General features: G+C 39.7%; 3 protein-coding genes across 5 annotated transcripts; 2 read left to right on the top strand and 1 right to left on the bottom strand.

The window, feature by feature from the left end:
- The first annotated feature begins 1,197 nt into the window (after positions 1–1,197).
- Positions 1,198–12,743, top strand: LOC119547993 (serine-aspartate repeat-containing protein F). 2 transcript variants are annotated; one of them, XM_037855055.1, is made up of 7 exons: positions 1,198–1,638; positions 8,980–9,051; positions 9,112–9,441; positions 10,376–10,433; positions 10,892–10,963; positions 11,021–11,566; positions 11,630–12,743. In XM_037855055.1, exons 2-7 carry the CDS (start codon positions 9,043–9,045, stop codon positions 11,758–11,760), a joined length of 1,146 nt encoding a protein of 381 aa, XP_037710983.1. In that variant the 5' UTR covers positions 1,198–1,638; positions 8,980–9,042; the 3' UTR covers positions 11,761–12,743. The 2 variants fall into 2 exon arrangements, with proteins under 2 accessions (XP_037710983.1, XP_037710990.1); XM_037855062.1 differs by lacking the exon at positions 1,198–1,638 and adding an exon at positions 2,366–2,384.
- A 1,274-nt stretch (positions 12,744–14,017) lies between these two features.
- LOC119547983 (activin receptor type-2B) lies at positions 14,018–19,921 on the bottom strand. Its single transcript, XM_037855043.1, has 6 exons — positions 19,443–19,921; positions 17,325–17,501; positions 17,074–17,250; positions 15,824–15,969; positions 14,942–15,757; positions 14,018–14,884 (listed from the first exon to the last, which is right to left on the bottom strand). Exons 1-6 carry the CDS (start codon positions 19,486–19,488, stop codon positions 14,705–14,707), a joined length of 1,542 nt encoding a protein of 513 aa, XP_037710971.1. The 5' UTR covers positions 19,489–19,921; the 3' UTR covers positions 14,018–14,704.
- A 120-nt stretch (positions 19,922–20,041) lies between these two features.
- LOC119548006 (histone H4) lies at positions 20,042–20,866 on the top strand. 2 transcript variants are annotated; one of them, XM_037855083.1, is made up of 3 exons: positions 20,042–20,057; positions 20,268–20,480; positions 20,554–20,866. In XM_037855083.1, the coding sequence occupies exons 2-3, from the start codon at positions 20,301–20,303 to the stop codon at positions 20,683–20,685; spliced, it is 312 nt and encodes a 103-aa protein (XP_037711011.1). In that variant the 5' UTR covers positions 20,042–20,057; positions 20,268–20,300; the 3' UTR covers positions 20,686–20,866. The 2 variants fall into 2 exon arrangements, with proteins under 2 accessions (XP_037711011.1, XP_037711002.1); XM_037855074.1 differs by lacking the exon at positions 20,042–20,057 and having other exon boundaries at positions 20,244–20,480.
- Positions 20,867–21,087: the final 221 nt, after the last annotated feature.

The raw sequence follows: 21,087 nt of genomic DNA on the forward strand, positions 1-21,087 counted from the left end.
CGGACAGACGGACAGACGGACATGGCTAGATCGACTCGGCTAGTGATCCTGATCAAGAATATATATACTTTATGGGGTCGGAAACGCTTCCTTCTGCCTGTTACATACTTTCCGACGAATCTAGTATACCCTTTTACTCTACGAGTAACGGGTATAATAAAAGATAAAAAACATATATGTATATGGATTCGCACTAAGCCGGCATCTCTTAATTCACACTCAATGGGCCGCAAAAATCTCTCGCTCCGCTCCCGATGCGTACGCTCTGCATAGTATTTTTCCCAGCTGACTTGGCTATTCGCGTTACATGAACACCCGCTCCCGCTCCCACACCCATACCCTCTCACAGATATGCACACACACAGTTGCAGGGCAGACAACATGGCCACAATCAGTCGGCCATCAGTCTCTTGGCCTGCACCATTTCCGGATCCGCTCCGCTCTGTTGTTTGTTTTGTTTTCGTACTGTAACGCAGCCAGAGAGAGAGAGTGAGAGAGAGAAAGCTCGCAAAAGGTGAGAGAAGAGCTTTTAGGGAGCTGAGAATTCAAACAGACTTAATTTAAAATACCATAAAAACTTATTAAATACTAAATTCATATTTTATAAGGAAAAGTACTTTTGTAAAGGCGTCAAAAAAATGAATAAGCAAAATCATTGCAAATAATATAAAATACTTAAAAATATTTTTAAAATATATATATGTTCATTATTAAATTTTCCAAATTTAAGAAACAATTTAGAAAGTAATAAAAAGGATCTTGATAAATATAATTTATTAAATTTAAGCATTCAATGAGTTCAACTATATAAAAACGAGTTTCAGTTTGTAAAATTAAAGATTTCAAAAGGATTTCAGAATTTTTTTTTTAATTTTTTTGATAAATCTTTAAGTTATAGTTCCTAAAATCTGTATTCATTTTAAAGTTGTATATTTTTTAGCCTTTAGCCAATTTAACATAATTAATAAACATAATTTTATTGTTCCCTTACCTTTTCTAAATAACTGTTGAGTGCACATCATATCATACCTCGCAATACCTTATATACAAGGTATTCACAAAAGCGAGAGCAAAGCTAACTGGGAGAGAGAGAAAGCTGGCGAAAGAGAGTCGGAGAGAGGAGAAAGCTTTCCCCTAGGCAAGGTAAAAGCGAACAAGTGTGTATAAAAAGGACATTTCGTTCAGTCGTCGACTCTGTTAATTAAGCGAAACTGCGACGCAAAAAGGCGGAACGAATTTCACTTCACCTAGGAGAAAAACGTTTCCATTTTCCACTGCAACAAAGTACTTAAAAGTTAAAGTTGCAGTTTGTAACTTGGATAAATATCCTAAGATTGTGCATCCGAAAATTAAATATTTCCGCGTAATAATAGGACCATTTTCGAAGGACTCGTATTGTGTGTGTGTGCAAAGGCCAACTCTTTCAGGCGTTTTTGCAGCTTCAACTGCGTAGAAGCCAGGGAAAACACAAGTTAATTAGTTTTACCCACGCCGCAGAATCTTTGATTCGAGTGAAGTCCGGGGACTCTGCGTTAATTAATCCTGGGACCTGCTGTTGGCTCCAAACCGCAACTCGGAAAAAATCCAAGAGGCTGGATATGCATTAACCAGGTGGACACTCCTCGTAAATAATTGCAGGTAGGTGTAGAGGCTGCCCTGTCAGCAGGCCAGTAAAATTTATGCCATATATTTCCCCTGCATCACCATCACATTCGCCGCCGCGTAGAGGACGCATTAACCTTCGTCCTTGGCGGGAAATGTGAGCTCTTCTGGTTGGGATTTTTGTAAATTTTAATTATTTATTTCTGCCACTCGAGAGCAGCAACGGTTGCCACACGAGAGTGCCGAGTACTCGAAACTTTCTGCACAGCAAAGCATTTTTAATGATGTGCTAAACGATCAACTCGAGACCCCCGTAAGTCCTCACCTAGCAATGCGGAACTTAACCCTCTGGGTTTTCACGGCATATCCAGAATGTTGTTAGCTTTGAAAAAACACAAGAGGAAATACAAAATAAAATATATTACTAGTTCAGAATGAAGGTTAAGATAGAAAAAGAGTTTCTAAAAAATAAAAAATGTTTTGTTTTTTTTTTTTGTCATTAATACCATGTTTCTACACCTATCCCTCCCGTCTAATGTTCTTAAGAATGTAATATTATACGTTCTTTAAGTTAATAAGCGTACAAATCGACTTACAGATACGTTCCACTTAGTAAGTTAGTCTAGCCAATTTCAGTTCGATAGAAGGTACAGATCGAGGATGATCATTGTGCTGCTTCTCCTGGTATTGAGTGCCGATCTGCGAAGAATCCTAAGAAGGGAATGTCGGTATAAGCCAAAATCAGTTGGTAATACTCCCCTGAAGGAAACCTTGTGGAAAAAGTGCGTAAGAGAGACTTTTACATCCTTTATTGTGGGGGAAAACCAACATCAATGCCTATTGGCATGCCAAAGAAGGTGCATGGGATTGCCCATGGAAAAGCTGGATTATGTTTAAGGTTTTGTTTTAGAAGAACCAAACAATTATTCTATTTCTCTAATCGGAAAATCACTGTGGACTGCAGTTAACGTAGTGACAAATCGCACAGAGACTGAGGGAAAGGATATGAATTTACCCTAACAATACAAAGAATAACTAAATAACGTAATATTAAACATATGTTATCTATAAACATTGGACACCTATAATTTATTATGTTATTTGCTGTCAGTAGCGGATTCAGGACTTATGTGTAGGCTATTATTATTTGTAATAGCAACGTATTATTAATTTTAACCCGATATTGAAAGAGAAAAAATCATATATTAGGTAAATACAAATTAAATGGCTCTTTTTTTTATAATTTAAAAGCGTTAGTAATTATTTTCAAAAAATAAAAATGTCATAACGTGCAAATCGATTTACCAATCAGTTCCACTTAAAAATATTGATTGTAAATGCGATACATCAGTTCGACATCACAAAACTAAGTAAAATGATTCTTAAAGTGATTGTGACCCTTCTGCTGATCTCTGGTATCATGATGGCCAAAGTTTCAAAATATTGTCGCGTAAAGCCCAGAGCATACGGCACCTGCCTCATGACAAACTACGTATTTTATTATTCCACGTCAATTGGAAAATGCCTTATGATCAAACTCAAGTGCGTCATAGTCGGATTTAATGCGTACGATACCAAGATAGCTTGTGAAAATACCTGTATTTATGCCAAAAAAATTCAAAAGCGTCCTACCAGAAAACCCACCAGAAAAACCACTAAAAAACCCACCACAGTTCCCACAAGTAGAAAAACAGTGCACCCACAAAAGCAGGACTTTATATATGATTTGGAAGACTATATTAACGGCAAATCTGTTTCCAATGAGACTGTTGACTATATCGATTATATGGATATGGAGAATGAGGAGTCTACTACTGATAAATCCATCTCAAATAAGACTACTGACCATACTAAAAATGGTTATTTGAAAAACGAAATTAAGTATTCTACTACTGACAGATCCGTCTTAAGTGAGACTGCCGATTATAGAGAATATGATTATATAGAGAAGGACAATAAGGAGAAGATATCTGTTTCAAATGAGACTGTGGACTATACCGAATATGATTATATGGATAAGGATAAATCAAGCAAAAAATAAAATAAACTCTATTTATATTGCGTTCTTGTTTGAATTATTATTTGGGTGCCTTTTAAATCTAAAATTGTGAAATAGCCCAATTAAATTTAAAAGAGAAAAAGCCTGGAATTGAGTAATTTTGTTTAAAGACCTACATTCTGCACTTTGCTGACTTAGTGCATACAGTATTTTTTCTGGTTTGGTTTTTGTTTTAGCCTCTTCTTGGCTTGTCACCAGCGTCTTTGGGTCGAGTTGGCGGGCACTCATAAATATTTCAAGATGTCAAAGCTGGCCTGTGCGAAAGAGTGTCCTTTTTGTAGCAAATATGTAAGCAGCCGCAACTTGTTAGCGTGTGTGCTGCACAAACAGCCAGCGTTTCCGCTTCGTTTTCTGCCAGCGGCTTATGCACCCTCTTCATCGTTTTCTTGGCCCAGAAGCCGTCGCATTGTTGCTATAATTTTAATTACCACTTGGATGACTTTTGCGCCGTAAGACGGTGGGTGAGTCAGTGAGTGAGTGAGTGAATGAGTGCCTGAGTGAATGAATGAACGGCAGCAGACAGAATGACTGAGTGGAGGCTAGAAAGGATCTCAGGAGCAGAATGCACATATGGGCATATAGAAATTCTTGTTTAGGTATAATGCGGGTACGACAAACCAAAGCCTGACAATACAATGCCGAGAAAAGCCGCATTGTTGGGGGCAAAGCCTCAGAGTCAAATGGAAAATATTGCGCATACGCCGTGTATGGCGGCGTGTTTTAGAAAATGTAACACACAGCATAATTGCTTATTTGCCGCTTCGGTGGCGAACTAAACCGCACAGACGAATAGATAACCAGCCGCCCCATCCGCCAAATATCGATTGTAATCCATGCAAAGCCAATGACCACAGCGAACCACCACCCACAGCCCGTCCTTCGGTGGTGGGGGGCGGTTCTTCGAGGGGTGGTGCCAAATTAAACTTGCCATAGACAAGTTTTTCGCTCTGCAGAAACTTTTCTTTGCAGTATTATAATACCTATAGACCGATAAAATATGAGTTTGGCTTTAAATGGCTTTATTGTGATGTACTTATGCTAAGAAAGACATTTAAGTTTGGAAATAAAACTGCTGAAGATTTTCCAGACTAATATTAAACTGCTTTAAAGAAGTTTTCTTGAAAAGTTTTGACCTACTTTATGTTATTAGTTGTCGATTCAATTGACTGGAATTTAATAAAAAAAATGGCAATGCTATTTTCATCTATTCCTTTGGACTGCCAGGAATTTCTAAGCCCTCTTTCATAACCAGGCTTACATAGAATGCTTAGAAAGCAGCTTACACAAGCCAATTTACCCTGAATCAAAGAGCCAAACTTTCGATGAAAATTCAACGGTCCATTGCAAACGAAAGGTACTTTTTGAACACTATTACCATAATATTTGGGCAACGGAGAACGAGTTAAATGGCCAACGCTTGGCAGCTGCTCAAAGTGCTGCAACCGTAATTGCAATGGCTGTAAGCGATAACAACGTTTTTAGGGCGATCATTATAATCATGCAATTTGGCCCACGTCCTTTTCAAGTACTGCAACTGTACTAGAGTCCAGCCAAAGGGAGGAAGTAAATACAAAATATACCAAGAATTGTTATTACAGTTCCCAAAGTCGTTTGGCTGTATAAACACACACATATATTTATGCTCTATCATAAATTCGCCTTTTATTGATGACATTTAGCCAAGTAAGCACACAGAAAGAAAAAACAGCATCGAATTTTGGCATAAATTCATCAGGTATGCTTATAAAGAAAGCCTCATGATAGAAAATACAGTTTTTCTTGGATTACATTTTAATGAAGGGAAATAATTTAACAGCCTTAGAAATTTTAAACATTGAAAAATTAGACATTCTGAATAATTGTTTCATATTTTGGTATGATATTTAAATGTTACCTGCATTAGTGCACAGAAAAATAACATAAGGATAACTTGATAATCTCATGGTTAGTCTAGCAGTATTCGAAAGTCCCTAAAAAAGAGAAAGAGAGCAAAAAGCAAGATGGTAATCATATCAAAATGATAAGTCCCGTGTCTAAATATAATTATTACTGAATTTTATTAAAATGATCATCATACATCTTCAACTTTTTTCTGTACTTGAACCTATGAAAAATGAAAAAGGTCTAAAAATGTATAAATCTATTTCTATAATTTTTTCTATCTGCATCGATGGGCCTGTCCAGATGGGCTCGTCGGCATTGTTGGCCGGCTAAAAAATGTATTAAAAGGAAAACTCATTAACGGCTCGTGTTTTGACTGGCCAGTGGCAAGGACCTTCGGCTCGGTAGCTTCTGCTCCTTTGGTTGGTCTATTGGTCTCTTGGTCGGTGGGTTTTGGTTAGTTGTTGGCAGGCGTTGGGACATCGACTACATATTGCATGTTGTTTTGGCTCAAATAAGCCCCAACAGGCCGGCAATTTGGCAACATTCGAATGGGTCTGGCTGGGGATTGGTATCGCAGTCGCATTTAAGTGTTTGTTATAAATTATTCGGCGCATTTTCAAACTGGACAACCGAATTGCAGTAACAGCAATGGCTTTTTATGCAATTTTACTGCACTGTGGCCGCCATCTGACCCCATGACGCATAGAACATATGTACATATATAGGTATATATACGTTTTGGGGCACACGTTCCTCACATACATAACTTTCCGGTTCGCCGACTTTAGATTTGGTTCAACCCCAAGGGGGTTTCCGGTTAAGGCCAGGTAACAGGCCGCAGCCCTGGTATGGAAATTCAATTTGCCAGTAGACATTTTAATTATGCAAATGAAAATGATTTGAGTACGCTGCCAGCACCTGTTTGTGGTCTCATAGTGTTTGTGGTCTCAAAGTTTTTCCATTAAGTTCAATTCCAAGTATCGACAATTTTGCAGCTGCTGTTCAAAAAATCACATAAATTAAGGTTTGTGAAAAAGATTTTCAGAAAAACACTTTCAACTAATTAATGGGGGTCATCATTATCGTTATAAAATGTCGATAGCATAATGGCATCAATTAAGCTTTGACCATAAATTGTGTAGAAATTGCGTTGCATTTCTATATTGTTAGTAGTATATCTGAAAATTTCAAATAACATAGTAAAAATAAAATTTTAAAGTAGCAATTTATTTGACATATCTTAAATCCGCACATGTCTTTTAATCAACAGCTTGGTTCTGCTTTCTTATTTCTTTAGTTGGTTTAAAATCTTGTGACTGGCAAGAACGAAACTTTAGTTTTTAACTGCTTTAGCAACTTTCGAAACGCTGAATCACTCAGAGGGAAACTTGTTTTGAAATTAGTTTTTCCACTCGTGTTAATTGAGCTCCACTGAATAAGTTAGTGCTTAAGACCGGAAAAGTAAAGGGTTTACTAGAAGCAAAAATTAAAGCTGTCATGAGAATTGTGGCACATGGTGAGTAGTCGCAAAGTACTTTTAAAAGCTTTTATCCACAAAACAGTTCCATCGCCATAGAGCAACATGTTTTTGCTTTTTTTTCGCAACCTTGTAAAAGTCTGGGTCGAAAATTAGCAAAAAATACAGATATACGATTGGGAAAATGGCTGCAGACCTACGATAGAGTTGCGTGACAGGATGGACCCAGACATGTCTGACATTTGGAAACGCCAGAAAGGATCAACCGACGAGTAAACAAATCGCAGACAATTGACTGACTGACGTGTTGTTTGCAGAGACACAGAAAGAGAGAGCCTGTCTCCGAGTGACAGAGACGGGCAGCCGGCAATTAGGATTCAATGCAATGGGATTGGGCACAAAATACAATTAAGGGGCCATCCGGAGCAGTAAACAAGCAGTCAGCAGTAAAAGCCATGTCAGTTATGGCTTTAGCACGTCGCAAAGATTATTATTATTATTATTACTGCAATTATTGGTATTGATTTTGCAGCCAAAAGAAAAGGGCACTGAAAGAAATTAAGGTACTTATGAGATTTGTTCTGTAGATATCATTCCTTAAAACAGTCTATAAACTTAAAAGACTTATATCAATGAACGGTAATACTCCTACCTTATAATAGGGAATGATCCACGTCATAATATTAGTAAAGGTCTACAATGCCAATAAGCTATACTTCAACATATTGATTTTTTATGATCTTAAGTGCGTGAATATGTTGTTCTTAGCACAAGTTCCAAACTAATAGAATAAACAATCCGATTGATGGGTTTTATTTTTTCTCTGTGCACACCAGTAACCAGAGGGCCACTGAGTAAATCATTCGCCTGTCGAGCATTAAAGCAAATTTATTGTTTTTAATGACGGCCCTCGAGTCCTTGACGGCGAGTGCTTTCAATTATTGAAAGGAGCAGACAGCCGGCACACACACACACCACACACAGATACATTCGCACGCACACACTTGCGCTTCGCTGGCTGTCTGCAAATGCTGCATAAATAACCGAAAAATTCATTGCATACCCCGAGGCGTGGTGCATGTCGCTCGCCAATTAAACGCCCGTTCCCAGCGAAGAACGCCAACAATTCCGCTCATTTGCCCCCCTCACACTTGGCTTTCGCAGCCGGCAAATACTCGTATGTTCGCGTGTCGAGTTGGCCTATTCAACTAGTTGGCCAAAGAAAAGCCGCTGGCGAAAATCCCACCCCCAACAGCACATCAACCGCATCATTGAATTTCGCTTTTTGTGCGAAACACTCTAAAAAGTGCACTGCCGAAAATGTGTTTATCTTGGAAATTATCCTCTTAAAATGTGTGCTTTAGTTCTGATTCCTGCCATTCTTAAAACCTTTTTAAGTTACTAAAAAGTGTAAATGCATTAGGAAACATTTTATAGAGCCAATTTATTTTCAATATTACATTTTAGTAGATTTATCAATGCTTAAAAAACTAGAAAAAAAGATTTAAAATATGTCAAATGATATATGACAAATTTAAAGTAACCCTTCCAGCAAGCCTCATCAAAAATATATTATTTTATATTATAATATATTTTGGATCATTTCTTAAAAGCTAAGAAAAATGTAAGCAATCATTATAAAAAAAGTATATCCTTTTGCTTAAGTGCAGTTGGTCTAAATTTATCTGTAAGGTTAGCTAGAAAGCGAATGTCTGCGCTCATCCAGCGGAAGTGGAATTAGCATTTGACATTTAACGAATTTCCAACGCTCTTTGTGGCCTGCCTTTTTCTTACCAACTTGCCCAGAAAGTGAAGGTCGAAAGTGGGGCAATGGTATCCCATCCAATTAGGGATAAGCATCGAAATCGATACAGTTGCTGCACTGCGGTCTCTTACAATCTTGAATCTAGATCAATAGAAATTCAAATTTATGCGCCTTTTCTAATTGTCATTTCAGACAAGCCAATGAAAATGCTAAATTGAAGATTGCAAAATTCTGCTAAAACTGCTATCGGAGATCATGTCAAACGTGAGTATTTGTTGAGAGCCTTGTAACCGACGGTCAGGAACTTAAATCACCTTTTTGCAGCTTCTCTCCATGGACAAGTCGAATGGCAATGGGGTCTATGCGGTCAGGCCAAACAGCAGCAATGGCCAAATGGACAACGATAATGGCCTAATCGGAGCAGGTGCACCGGCCAGCACTTCAACCACGACAGCCACAGCTGGAACAGGTGCATCTACGGCCATGATGGCCACGACAAACAACATAAGCATAATGAACGGAGCTGCAGCCGCAGCCGCAGCTTCCGCTTCCGGTCTGCCCACTTCCGCCTCCAGCGAGGACCTCAGCCAGAGCCTATCCGAGTACACGGATGCCGACGAGAGCATATCCGCGCCCACTGAGTTTCTAGCCGAGGTAAGTGTAATTCAGGTTAGCCAAGTCCTCGAAAAGAGGAAACGAAAACTGCCAACTAAAGTTTCTATACAAACAGACCAAGTTTTAGGTTGCCCATGGGATTTTTGTTAAGGAAGAAAAATATTCAAAGGGGTGGCAGCTAGTTCTTATCCATAAAAAGCAGATTCTTAAAAACATTCTTAAAAGTAACCTACAATATTGTCAAATAATATAAGACATTAAGTTTCCTTGTAGTAAAGTTGGATTTTTTATTTTTAGTGTTATTTTTTATTACATTTTTTTAGGGATCTAGACAACCCATAAATATTCCTTAAGTTTAGTGTAATTTGATTTATCGAGTGTTATTTTTTATACCAGTATATACCTAACTATACCTACCTAATAACCAATTTTCAAAATTAAACAATTTATAATAATATTTCCTTTCAGTAAACTCTTAGTTCACCTAACCTTTTCTAATCCTTTGGCATTATTATTTAAACAACAGCTGTTGCCCTCTATAAAAAAAAACCCCTTTTCATTCATTATCATTATCTAAGCGTGCCACAATTCCCCTTTGTTGCCCAACGCCAACAACAATGGGGATCCTTGGCAGGAACTTATGCAAATGCAAATTGCTGTGCTGCCAACGGAGATTGCGGATTTAAGTTAAAGTCCTTTCGGAAGGATTACGGCACCGAGCGCACTTGGCCAGCTTATTGATTGCTAATAAATTGCTTTCGAGCGCATTCAACTTTCAGCAGAGTCAACTTTTTTGTGCGTCCCACAAAAGTGGGCCAGTAGATCGAGGGGATGGTGATATATATGGGTACATATATAAGCCTTTTGTTGTTGAGATGTTATGAGAATTTCAAAGGGATTTAATAGCATTCCCTTAAACGTGTACTGTGCAATGCACCTTTTCTGTACTGTGCTTTCCTTGTTTCTCCTGCAGTTCCTGTCTGCCGTGATGCTGAAGGACTACAAAAAGGCATTGAAATATTGCAAATTGAGTGAGTAGAATAAAAATCAGGCACCAAAGTATGTCACCGTACTTTCGAGAGCTGCATTTAAAATTTTATTGAGCTCAGGGATGGCTGAGATATCATATACAACTAAATTAGGCGCATCCTGAGGTTTAGAAGTGTATTATTCTTATTTTTAGATAAAACTTAGCTTATTGATATTTACTCTAATACTTACTAATACTGTACGTTATTGTAAAATATTTTTAAATTGATTAAGAAATTCCAAAATGAATCCAGAGATTATCCTAAGTAAAATCTAAAAATTAACTTATTGGTTAATTCGTTGAAAATATTTTAAAACGATTGTAAATTTAACTGTTCTATAATTATATATCACATTTAATTAAGCATCAAATGATTTTTATCTCATTAATAACATATAAGTGAAAAAGTTAAGTAAAAATCCTTGGGCTTACAATATATTTTCCATTTCCCTTATATAGTTTTGCAATACGAGCCCAACAATGCCACGGCCAAAGAGTTCTATCCGCTCATCCTGGAAAAGTTGAGGGCAGGTAAGTGGGCTGATGAACAGCCAGGCCACTCAATTAATCCTTATCTGTTTGCCCCAGTGACCACATCCAGCGACAGCGATGAGAACTACAATAAATCTTCATCACCCGACCTGGCTCTGGATCTGCATGCCTCCGATGTGGAGGCGGATGTTGACGGGGACGAGGCAGGAGAGGCAGACGAGGATGCGGATGCAGATGCAGATGGTGATGGCAGCGAGAGCAGCAACAACTGCTCCGAGGAGGAGGAGGAGGAGGATAATGGATGGGGTGACGATGAGATTGACAACGTGGATGTGATGGATGGCGAGGAGGAGGAGGAGGAGAGCAGCAGCAGTGGCGATGACTTCGAGCTGCCCATCGACGATGCAGGACAGGATCCGGTTGCTTTGGCCGTGCACACCCACCATCACTCTCATACCCATTCCCATTCCCACAATGATTCGGGATCCTCCAGGAATTCCTCGAGCGGCGGTGGCGGGCGCAGCGACAACACCACACATTCCTACTCCAGCCTGCTGCTGGAGGAGGAGGACGACATCGTGCCCGTCAGTCTCAACTTTGGCCTGAAGGATAATCCATCAGCTGACCTGGACGTGAGCAATGGCAAGTTAATGACTGAAGTAATGTTTGTGTATATTAATAAATTCTCACCTCCCTGCAATTCAGGCAACAAAGTACCCTCCGCCTCCTGCAGCGATTCCGAATCCCCAACAGAACCGCTCACCCAGCGCTTGGCGGCCATCCTTCGCTCCAAATGCGGCGTATCCGGTGGCGGTGGGTCAGATGAGACCTACTAAACTATATATATTAAATAAGCTTTATCCAACGCTGTGCAGAAATTACTTTGGTGTGGTTAATATTTGCGAACTGCTTACAGAATGACAACAGAGAGTTTGATTTTTTACCTGCTGCACAGTGGCATCTATATATTCTTGTATAACTCTATAAAGACACTCCACCCCTTTGCCCGTCTAGTCCAAACCACTAGTGCGATCGCTTTACGAACCTAGAAACCGTCCCTAACTGCATACTCTCGTATATCGTATCTTGTATCTCCAATTGCAAAGTTTTCTCCCTAGGACAAACATATCGTACAAACTCTATAAGTACTTATATATATACATCAATACCTATTTATACCATATTTATTGTACATGTTTAGCCTAGATGTAGTCCCAGAGCCCAATAAAGATATACTCGATAACGTAAGCTGAATATGGCGAGGGATTAGGGTTTAGGTGATTATACACAAAGACGGAATGCGAAACAGAATCAATATAGATTTACACGTATATATTTTAGTAAGACACCCATTCAGAACGCACAGGACTTGGAATGCTTTATATATTTGCATTTGATAGAGATCGATTTTTCCCCGAGAAAGAGAAAGAGAGTTACGAAGCTATGGATAAGTCTGATAAGTCTATTAAACAGACTGCGGTGGAGCGAGAGATTGAACGTAGAACTACAACTGAAATGGTCCAAAGTCACAAACTACGTAGAAGATTGTAAATATATATATATTTTGTATCAATTAAGCCTGTACTAGAGTCTCTATATACGTTCGATTTTGTTTAGTAAGTTATATGAGGGACATAACTCTAAAAACTCCCCCCCAGTAATAAACCTTATACCTAATATTATTCGTATAAATATTTGTATCTGATATGTGTAGCTCTTGGCTAAGTTTTCCTAACCGTATTGTTGAACTATATAATCCAGTTGGTCTGTATGTTTATGGAGGACAATTGTAATAAAACGAGGCAAGAAAGCTGGAAAAGAATTTGTATTTTTATTGAGGAAAAACACACTGCGGATTTGATTTATCAAACATTTGCTTATTTATTTTAAATCCATTATTATCAAAGATCTCATTGTTAATCGTAAACTTCTTATTAACACGACTCACTGTCATTTCGTATATATTCTTCGCATACTGTTTTTTATAAAACTTTGCTGATGATAATCGAAAATGGGGTGTTTTAAAAAGATTTTTATAAATTTACTGCTCATAAACTCGTTTTTACCTATGAAATGCATAAAAAATATACCAAAATTGCTGTTGGCTTGTTATTGCCTTGTATAATGTTATAAAAAATTTCTCTGCAATCGTTTCGGAATGAGCTATGTATATTATCTTGCATTTCCCCATGTAGCATTCTGATATGTAACAAACTACTTTGATTAAATATTTCATATTTTCTTCGCTCTTTAAATACTGTTTGTTTTTGAATTCGTTTCTTATTATCATCATTATCATCGTTTTCGTCGCAATGATCTTTCAGCACCAATGAAAATTATACAAATTAATTACAGCATAACAAAATTCGTTCTATTATTAAGATTACTTTGTTGTTTTCGTTTTGTTTTTGCGTAATAAACTATTTTTGTTGTAAGTTGCTCAAAAAAATCAGGTAATGAAGCTTTGTTTGTTTTGTTTCGTGTTGTGTATTGTGTTTAGTTGATATCTTAAGTGACAATCCAGAAATATTTCAGATGCTTAGACATTGATGAGAACTGATGCTGCGCAAAAAAGTTTCAAGTAACTCGAAAGAAAATACATATTGCCAAGACTCTCTTAAATTACCTATAGATCAAGATACATTTTCCGTGGCTAATCAGTTGGTACTTGTGCTAACATGATAAGACCTACTACATTTTTAACAATATTTAACATACTTACTCATGGTTTTAAGATCTAAGTTTCTTGCAGTGTGTGCTGTCCCCTCGGGTTAAATATTCAATTTGATTTTTAGATTTAATGCTGACAATGAGTCGCAGCGTGTGCTTCATTTAAACCTGCTATGCGTGTGTGTGGTGTGTATATAAAGAGTATAGTTCATATTTTATATTGTATATGCGCTTAAGTTAGGTTCTCGTTAAAAAGAAACTTTCTTTTGAAAACTTCAGGTGTTGCTTGTACTGTCCAGTAGAGTTAGAATACAATTATATAATTACACGTTTATCATGGCTAAGTGATTTCTGAGGGTCATTGGCACTAGGTTTGGAAATATAAAATTAAAATCAATTACAAAATAATATAAAATCATATGGTTAGGATGGAGTTAAAAGTATTTTTTATTCAAAATACAACATTGAAACACATGCACGCTCGTGCGCGAAATAAAAACGTTACGACTACAAAGTAAAATTATAACTAAAATTATTCAAATTATATTGAAATACCTTAATTCTTATCGAGTAAGTATAACTATTACTATATGGAGGCATTCGATAACGCACAAATAAAATTATAGTTAAAAAGGCTTGACAATAATGTCCAACAGATTACTTTTGCACACAAACTACTGTCTGAGGGCAAACAAATTGTACGTTATATGCTTGGTTTATATTTATCAGTTTATGGTTATCAGTCAATGAAGTCAATGTCGGATGAGTAGCTACACATTTATGCACATAGCACCACATCTAATGCTCTTTGTTCAGATTGGGTCAATTTCTAATCTAAAAATCGATGCAACATTGATCTAAAGAAAGGTGTTACATTCCCTAACTAAGCTTTCAACGGACCACCGAACGACTTCTTTTTAATAAATCGACCCACCCTACTAAATTGTTGAGCTATAGCTGCTGATAATGGTACTACAAACTATTAAACTACAAGTGAAACGTCACACGACCGCGCTAGCTTATCAAACTATCCGCTGCTAGGCAAGAGGCTTCGACTGAATTACTTTTAAGCCACAGCTCCTATCGCTTGTCTGTGGCTTAGTACCGCTTCTATAAGCAGTTCGTCGACTCCTTGGCGTCGTCAATGTTGGTGTGGTTCTTGATCAGCATCTGAGCCGAGGGATACTTGTTGAGCTGCGCAAAGCGTTCCATCACGCACGACGAGCTGAGACGGGCCTCGGCGTCGTGATCCCAGCACTCCTCCATGGTGTCGCAAAACACATTTAGACCCTGTGACAAAACAAGAATATTATAAACCATTCAATTTGATTAGATTATAGGACGTACGGGATGTGCGCGCCAGGAGCTCAGCAAGCGAGGGCGTAGCTTCTTCATTACCACACTCTCCTGAACTTCATCTAGCGTGGGCCTCTGGCCCAGTTCCGCCTCAAACGGCAGCTGGAACTCGCCGACGGGGCCGGCAAAGTCACACCGTGACACCATCTCCCAGAGGACCAGGCCGCAGGCGTACACGTCTATGCGCAAGAAGGCGTCTCTGTTGAAGTTAATCGCTCCCTCAAGCACTTCAGGGGCCATATAACGACGGGTGCCCACTTGGCCGTGTGTGTCGCCACAGGACTTGCCCGGCTGGAAGATCATGGCCAGGCCAAAGTCAGCTATACAGGCCGTCAAATCGCTCTTGAGCAGCACATTCTTTGACTTGAAATCTCGGTGAGCTATCGAGGGCTTAAGCCCATCCGTTTTCGAGCCAGGGATCTCCTCGTGCAGATGGGCCAATCCATTGGCCATGGACTCGGCAATGCGACACAGCTCTGGCCATGTGATAGTGTGTGACTTGAGGTAGTCGCACAGCGATCCGTTGTGCTGGTAAGTGGATATCAGCCAGTATTCCGGCTTGTCCATGTGCTTCTCCACGCCCAGAAACTCTAGGATGTTGGGGTGTCGCATGCGGGGCAACTTGTAGATATCGTGCTCCGTGGTCCACGACTCCTTCTCCTGCATGCGGAAGATCTTAACGGCCACATCCTGGCCGTGCAGCTTGGCCTGCCACACATCACCGAATCTGCCACTGGCCTTCTGCTCCAGCAGTTGTATGGGACGGTTGCTCAGCAACGGCGACGAATTGGTGATCTCAGCCTCGTGCTGTAGGGTTGAATTCGGCATAATTAAAATTTGTATTTAAAAAAAAACCACAAAAGGAATATTCACCGTGGGTATTTCGTTGAAATGCGCCTGCTTGCGGCGTCGGTAGAGAAGCAGGCCCATGCCAACTATGACCATGAGCACGCTGAAGACGGAGGTGCCGATGTAGATATATATCAAATTGCTGCCGTCCTGCGTCTTCTCCTTGGGCACTGCAACGATACAAGGACACACACGGGAACGAACATTAAAGAGGGCTTTAAACGTTGCCTGGCCTGGCCTGGCCACAGGTGAACAACATCTCGAGTGGCGGCATGCACCTGCAGCTGCTGGTGGGGTTGCTATGAATGGCAAAACGAAAACCAAAAAACGAAAGTTCGCCCCCAATTTCGCATCTCTTTTTCCCCTCATTTTGTTTCGAGATAAAAGCGAGCTAGGCCCAAGAACAAAACAACAAAGAGCGGGGCACAAAAGACGCCCTGGCAGCACAGGGCTCCGAAGTCAAAGGCAGCAGTAACATCCCAAAATAAAAGCAAGAAGAAATGCAAAAGGACAGTCAACCGACTCTGAGATACCTGGTATTAGGTATAATCATTATATGTCTTTAAGTGACTTTAAAAAGAACTGCGGTTTGTATTATAATAAAGAGATCATTGAAAAATATTAACGTAATTAATGTTTATGAGATTTAACAAGACTGTAAACTTGTATTGGATCGCATAGTTATAAGAATGATACTAAAACAAAAAATTATTGGATTAGTTTTCCTAGTAAGAAAACGGATATGGTTCACTAAATGGGTTATAAAATATATAATTTTTCCGGAATCCTACTTGTTTGATATATATCATCGTTGAAACTCGACTCTAATTCTAACAAATCACGGAAACAACTACTTCTTGCTGCTGCACCCCATAGGCGAACGCAATATACCCGAACCAGTTGGGGTACCTTACTATAAAAATAAAAACGAACCAGCGAACGTGCACAGGAGGGCAGAAATTGCAACACATGCGGCTCCAAAAGGGGGTTGATGGGGCCTGTGGATGGAGCGAGTGATGGGGGAGCGGGTGCCACTTCGCGTCGAGAGTTCGTTAACACGAAAAACGTTGCCTCGGATGGCAGGAGAGGGATTTGGTGGGCGAAGCGTACGCCTCCTCTCTTTTGCAACTTGAAGATGCAATAAAAAAAACGAGGCAAAAAACAAACAAAAAATATATGCAAACGAAAAAATAACAAAATTGGGGTAAACACCCCAAAGACAAATCCACGCAGCAGCAATATGAATCCAAATCCGAAACCGAAACTGAACCCACCTTGTGTGGTTGCCTCCGTGGTGCTTCTAATATACATCTGGTTGGAGTTGCAGCGCGATCCCTTGCAGCAGCAGAAGTTGATGTTTCCCTGCCGTGGCTCGGCGCTGGTCACGCACTCCGTCTGATTGCATTCGTGCATGTCCGTGAAGCAGCCCTTCATCTTGATTCGCAGGACGCCTGGGGGTAGGGAAAGAGAGTACCCAAATCAATCAGTATGCCTGAAAACAGGGCTAATTCTTCGCCAGGCTCACCCGTTGTCTCGCTGACCGACCAGAGGACATAGCAGCTGGGAAACTTATCCGCCTCCAACTTGCATCTCTCGATCCGTGTTTCACATGGCTGGGTTGTGTTGCACATCTTCTCGTCAAAGTGCTCACATTCTATTTCAGTTGGCAGGATCGAACCGTTGATACCCATCAGGCAGCAGCCTACAATAATGAGAAATATAGTTTATTAAGATTTGTTTAGTTTAACAATTTAAAATCATATAAAACACAATGAGTACCTTGGCACAAACCAGGTGAAAGATCAAAGCTAATGGAATTATTGGTTGGAAGTGCTCGTGTGGGGTGGGCAAATAAAGCCGAGCACATTTGGGAAATGGGGTTTTAAAGGGAGGACCGCTGAGCGAGCTCTTTGTGGGCGCTATCCTTTGTACACATATCGCATGCCCAACAGCAGGAGTCAGGTCCTAAACTGGGGCCCATGCCATTGAAAGCCACCCCATTTGGGCACGGAATTAGCCCCACTGGCCACACACCAGCCTTTGAGTGGGCATGGCCCCAATGCACGGATATGCAGTGCACAGTGGGCCTGATTATATGTCAATGAGTCATCTGGTTCACTTCCTTAGCTATAATCGCGTTAGAGGTTCTAATTTAACGACAGTCACAACAAATTTGACTAATTTATATGGTCTCAACATTAATTAGCACTAGTCTTAAAAATTCTTAGATAATGATTTCATAAATTGAGGGTCCAGGTTTGGGACACTTACTGAAATGCAAATTGCGTTGATAAGGCTATCTCGAAATAAGAATTCTTGTGGTTTATTATAGTAATTTGTACTTGAGTTAATCTATGGAACTATTAAGCAGAATATATTTTTAGTAGAATGTTATTCAAGGATTTTATACAGATTTTAACTGATGATTTCTAAAGACATATATCTCTCAATTTTAATAGCGTTATAGCTAGTACAATCCTTTTTTAAATTACAAAATATATAAAGTGTGGAATCCTCAAACTTTGCTTTTGGTAACTTTCCTATTAGTATTCCACAATCTCAAGGTGTTTTAGAAAGATCTTTTAATTCTATCCTAACCATTTTTCGATCCTTAGCTGTACCTTTTGCCCCACTGCCCTTCGGGTAATCGGATCGCCAGATGTACGAGTGTGTATGTTCGTAAGCGTGCATGCTTTATAGTAAAGTAGATACATAAGCAGGCACATTATGCACACAGAAAGGGATGGGTTTAAAGTGGCGCTTGTGGGGAAAAAGGAAACAGCAGCAGCAGAAACAACAACAACAGCAACAGGGAAGGGAGCCCACTGCGCCACAGAGAGAGAGAGAGAGAGAGGGGGGGATATGGATAAGGCGGGAGAGAGAGTAAGAAAGGGAGGGAAAACCAGAACCTGTCATACAACAAGTTCCTAATGCAGCAAAATCCATTCAAAGAAATGCTCTGCGTACACACACATGGATCAAGATTGGGAATTGGATATCCGATCGATTAATACCCATTAAGAATTTGGTACATAACTCTTGATTTCTTTATAAGACACATTTTTGGGATCTTTTAAAACCTTTTGTTATAAAGATCTTACTACTCTATTAAAAGTTAAATACTTTCATTGTTTTCTAAATTGAATATATTGTAGATACACATAAAATTTATAGATATAGTATCATTTTTGGGATATTTGAAAGGTTGATTTCTAGAAAATCTTTTGTTATGATATAAAACTAGATCTTACTACTCTACTAAAATGGTAAAATGCCAATTTCATTGTTTTTTAAACTGATTATCTTGTAGATACATAACTAATTTATAGGTTCCCATGCTCACGATTTTAGAAAGATTAGAATGGGAAAAACTGGGTTATCACAAAGCGAATACGCCCCATATCATTTTTAAGCGCCATGTGATATTAATAAGGTAGTAATGTTACGCTGAAGGCTGTTGGAAATCACGCACGAGGGGAAAAATGCAAGTGGAGAATATAAAAAATATAAAATAACAAGGCAGTGTCGGGAAGTAATGACAAAATATAGTATTGTCAATAATGGCGACGGGGAATTAAGGCGCCAATAAGTGTGCACCCACACACCCGCAGCGCAATACATATGTATATGCATATGTACATACCCAGCAATAGCTGCGCCGTTAGATAAAGCAGATCGTATTTGGACATTATTGTTATCGCAACAGGGCCAACTTGTTTACCAGCACTCGCGCTGCGTATACGTAATGCGGTTATTCCGATTTTTTAAGGGCTACTGGTGGAGTATATTGGTTTTATTTTGGCACAGAGTTCCTGTTGTCTTCTCCTCTCTTCGCACTTATTTTCGTGTACACTAGGTGTGTGTGTGTGGGTGGCCGAGTTTGTGTGCGGTGCTGCTGCAGCGAATTTGCTGGCCACACGCCGTTTGCATGCGCATTTTCCGCGGTTTTTCGACTACTTTTCACCGCGATTCGAGCGTAGGCCACAGGGGCTAAGGGTTATTTAGTTGCGAGCTGCACTTTTGCAATTTTCACAGGTCTGCGTCCTGTTTTCCAAGCGTTTTTTTCAAGCGAGCACGAATTTGGATTCTTTTTTTTTTGTCGCAGCGGGGCGGCGATAGCGATGGCCGAATGTCGATAACTTCGATTAACAACCAGGGCTGGTTAACCAAAAATACTAAATACTAGTATTTTATAGCAGGCATTTCCAGGTGAGTGGCACCTGTTCACACTGACAAACAATTCTGGATTTTTCTTAAGGTGAGTGTTGCTGCTGAAAAAATTAAGTAAATAATAGGAAAATAAACATTAAAAAACAGTTTGTTATTGGAAATGTATTAATACATGTATTAACTCTGTTTTCCATTGGATGCATACCCTTTTTTATCTGCCAAATTACCTGCTACTTTCGCCCCTGCAAACATGGCGTCGCTTCACCGTTAATTGCGTCTTCTCTTTTTTTTTCCTCAGCCAATTTTACCAAGCAAATCAATCGAGTGAAAAATGACTGGACGCGGAAAGGGAGGCAAAGGATTGGGAAAGGGTGGCGCCAAGCGTCATCGCAAGGTGCTCCGTGATAACATCCAGGGTATCACCAAGCCCGCTATTCGCCGTTTGGCCCGTCGCGGTGGTGTGAAGCGTATCTCTGGCCTGATTTACGAGGAAACTCGCGGTGTGCTCAAGGTAGGTCCTGAGTGGGGGGAGGGCGTACAGAGAACAAAGAAAAACCAGTTGTAATCCCGGCGATAATTCACAGGTCTTCCTTGAGAACGTGATCCGTGACGCCGTCACCTACACCGAGCACGCCAAGCGCAAAACCGTGACCGCCATGGACGTGGTCTATGCCCTCAAGCGCCAGGGACGCACCCTCTACGGTTTTGGCGGTTAAGCGCCCGCCCATGCCTCTACTTAATCACTAACCATGGGTTAACTTAACTACATTCAAATTACTTGATCCAATTGAATCTTAATCAGTAGTATTCACCATAAACTTAATCAGACGCATATTCAATAATTCCACAAATATACGGACTAAATAAATCAAAAGATATCGCGTAGAGAGCACAAAAGTTGGAAGTCCTTAATGTTTTTGGCGGTTAAAAATACCCAGAGGTTAATGAAATCAAACCATAACCCGTAGGTTGCCTTGATTTCGCAATAAAGAGTAATAAGCATTTCGACAGCCAAGTTGAAAAATAACCGCTGGTTACTTTTACCACATTTAGGGTAGAAACAAAAACTAAATAATTTGCGTAGGGAGCAATTGAATCTTAATCAGTAATATTCACCA

The sequence above is a fragment of the Drosophila subpulchrella genome, chromosome 3R (genome assembly GCF_014743375.2).
Source record: "Drosophila subpulchrella strain 33 F10 #4 breed RU33 chromosome 3R, RU_Dsub_v1.1 Primary Assembly, whole genome shotgun sequence".
In the NCBI taxonomy this organism is placed as follows: domain Eukaryota; kingdom Metazoa; phylum Arthropoda; class Insecta; order Diptera; family Drosophilidae; genus Drosophila; species Drosophila subpulchrella.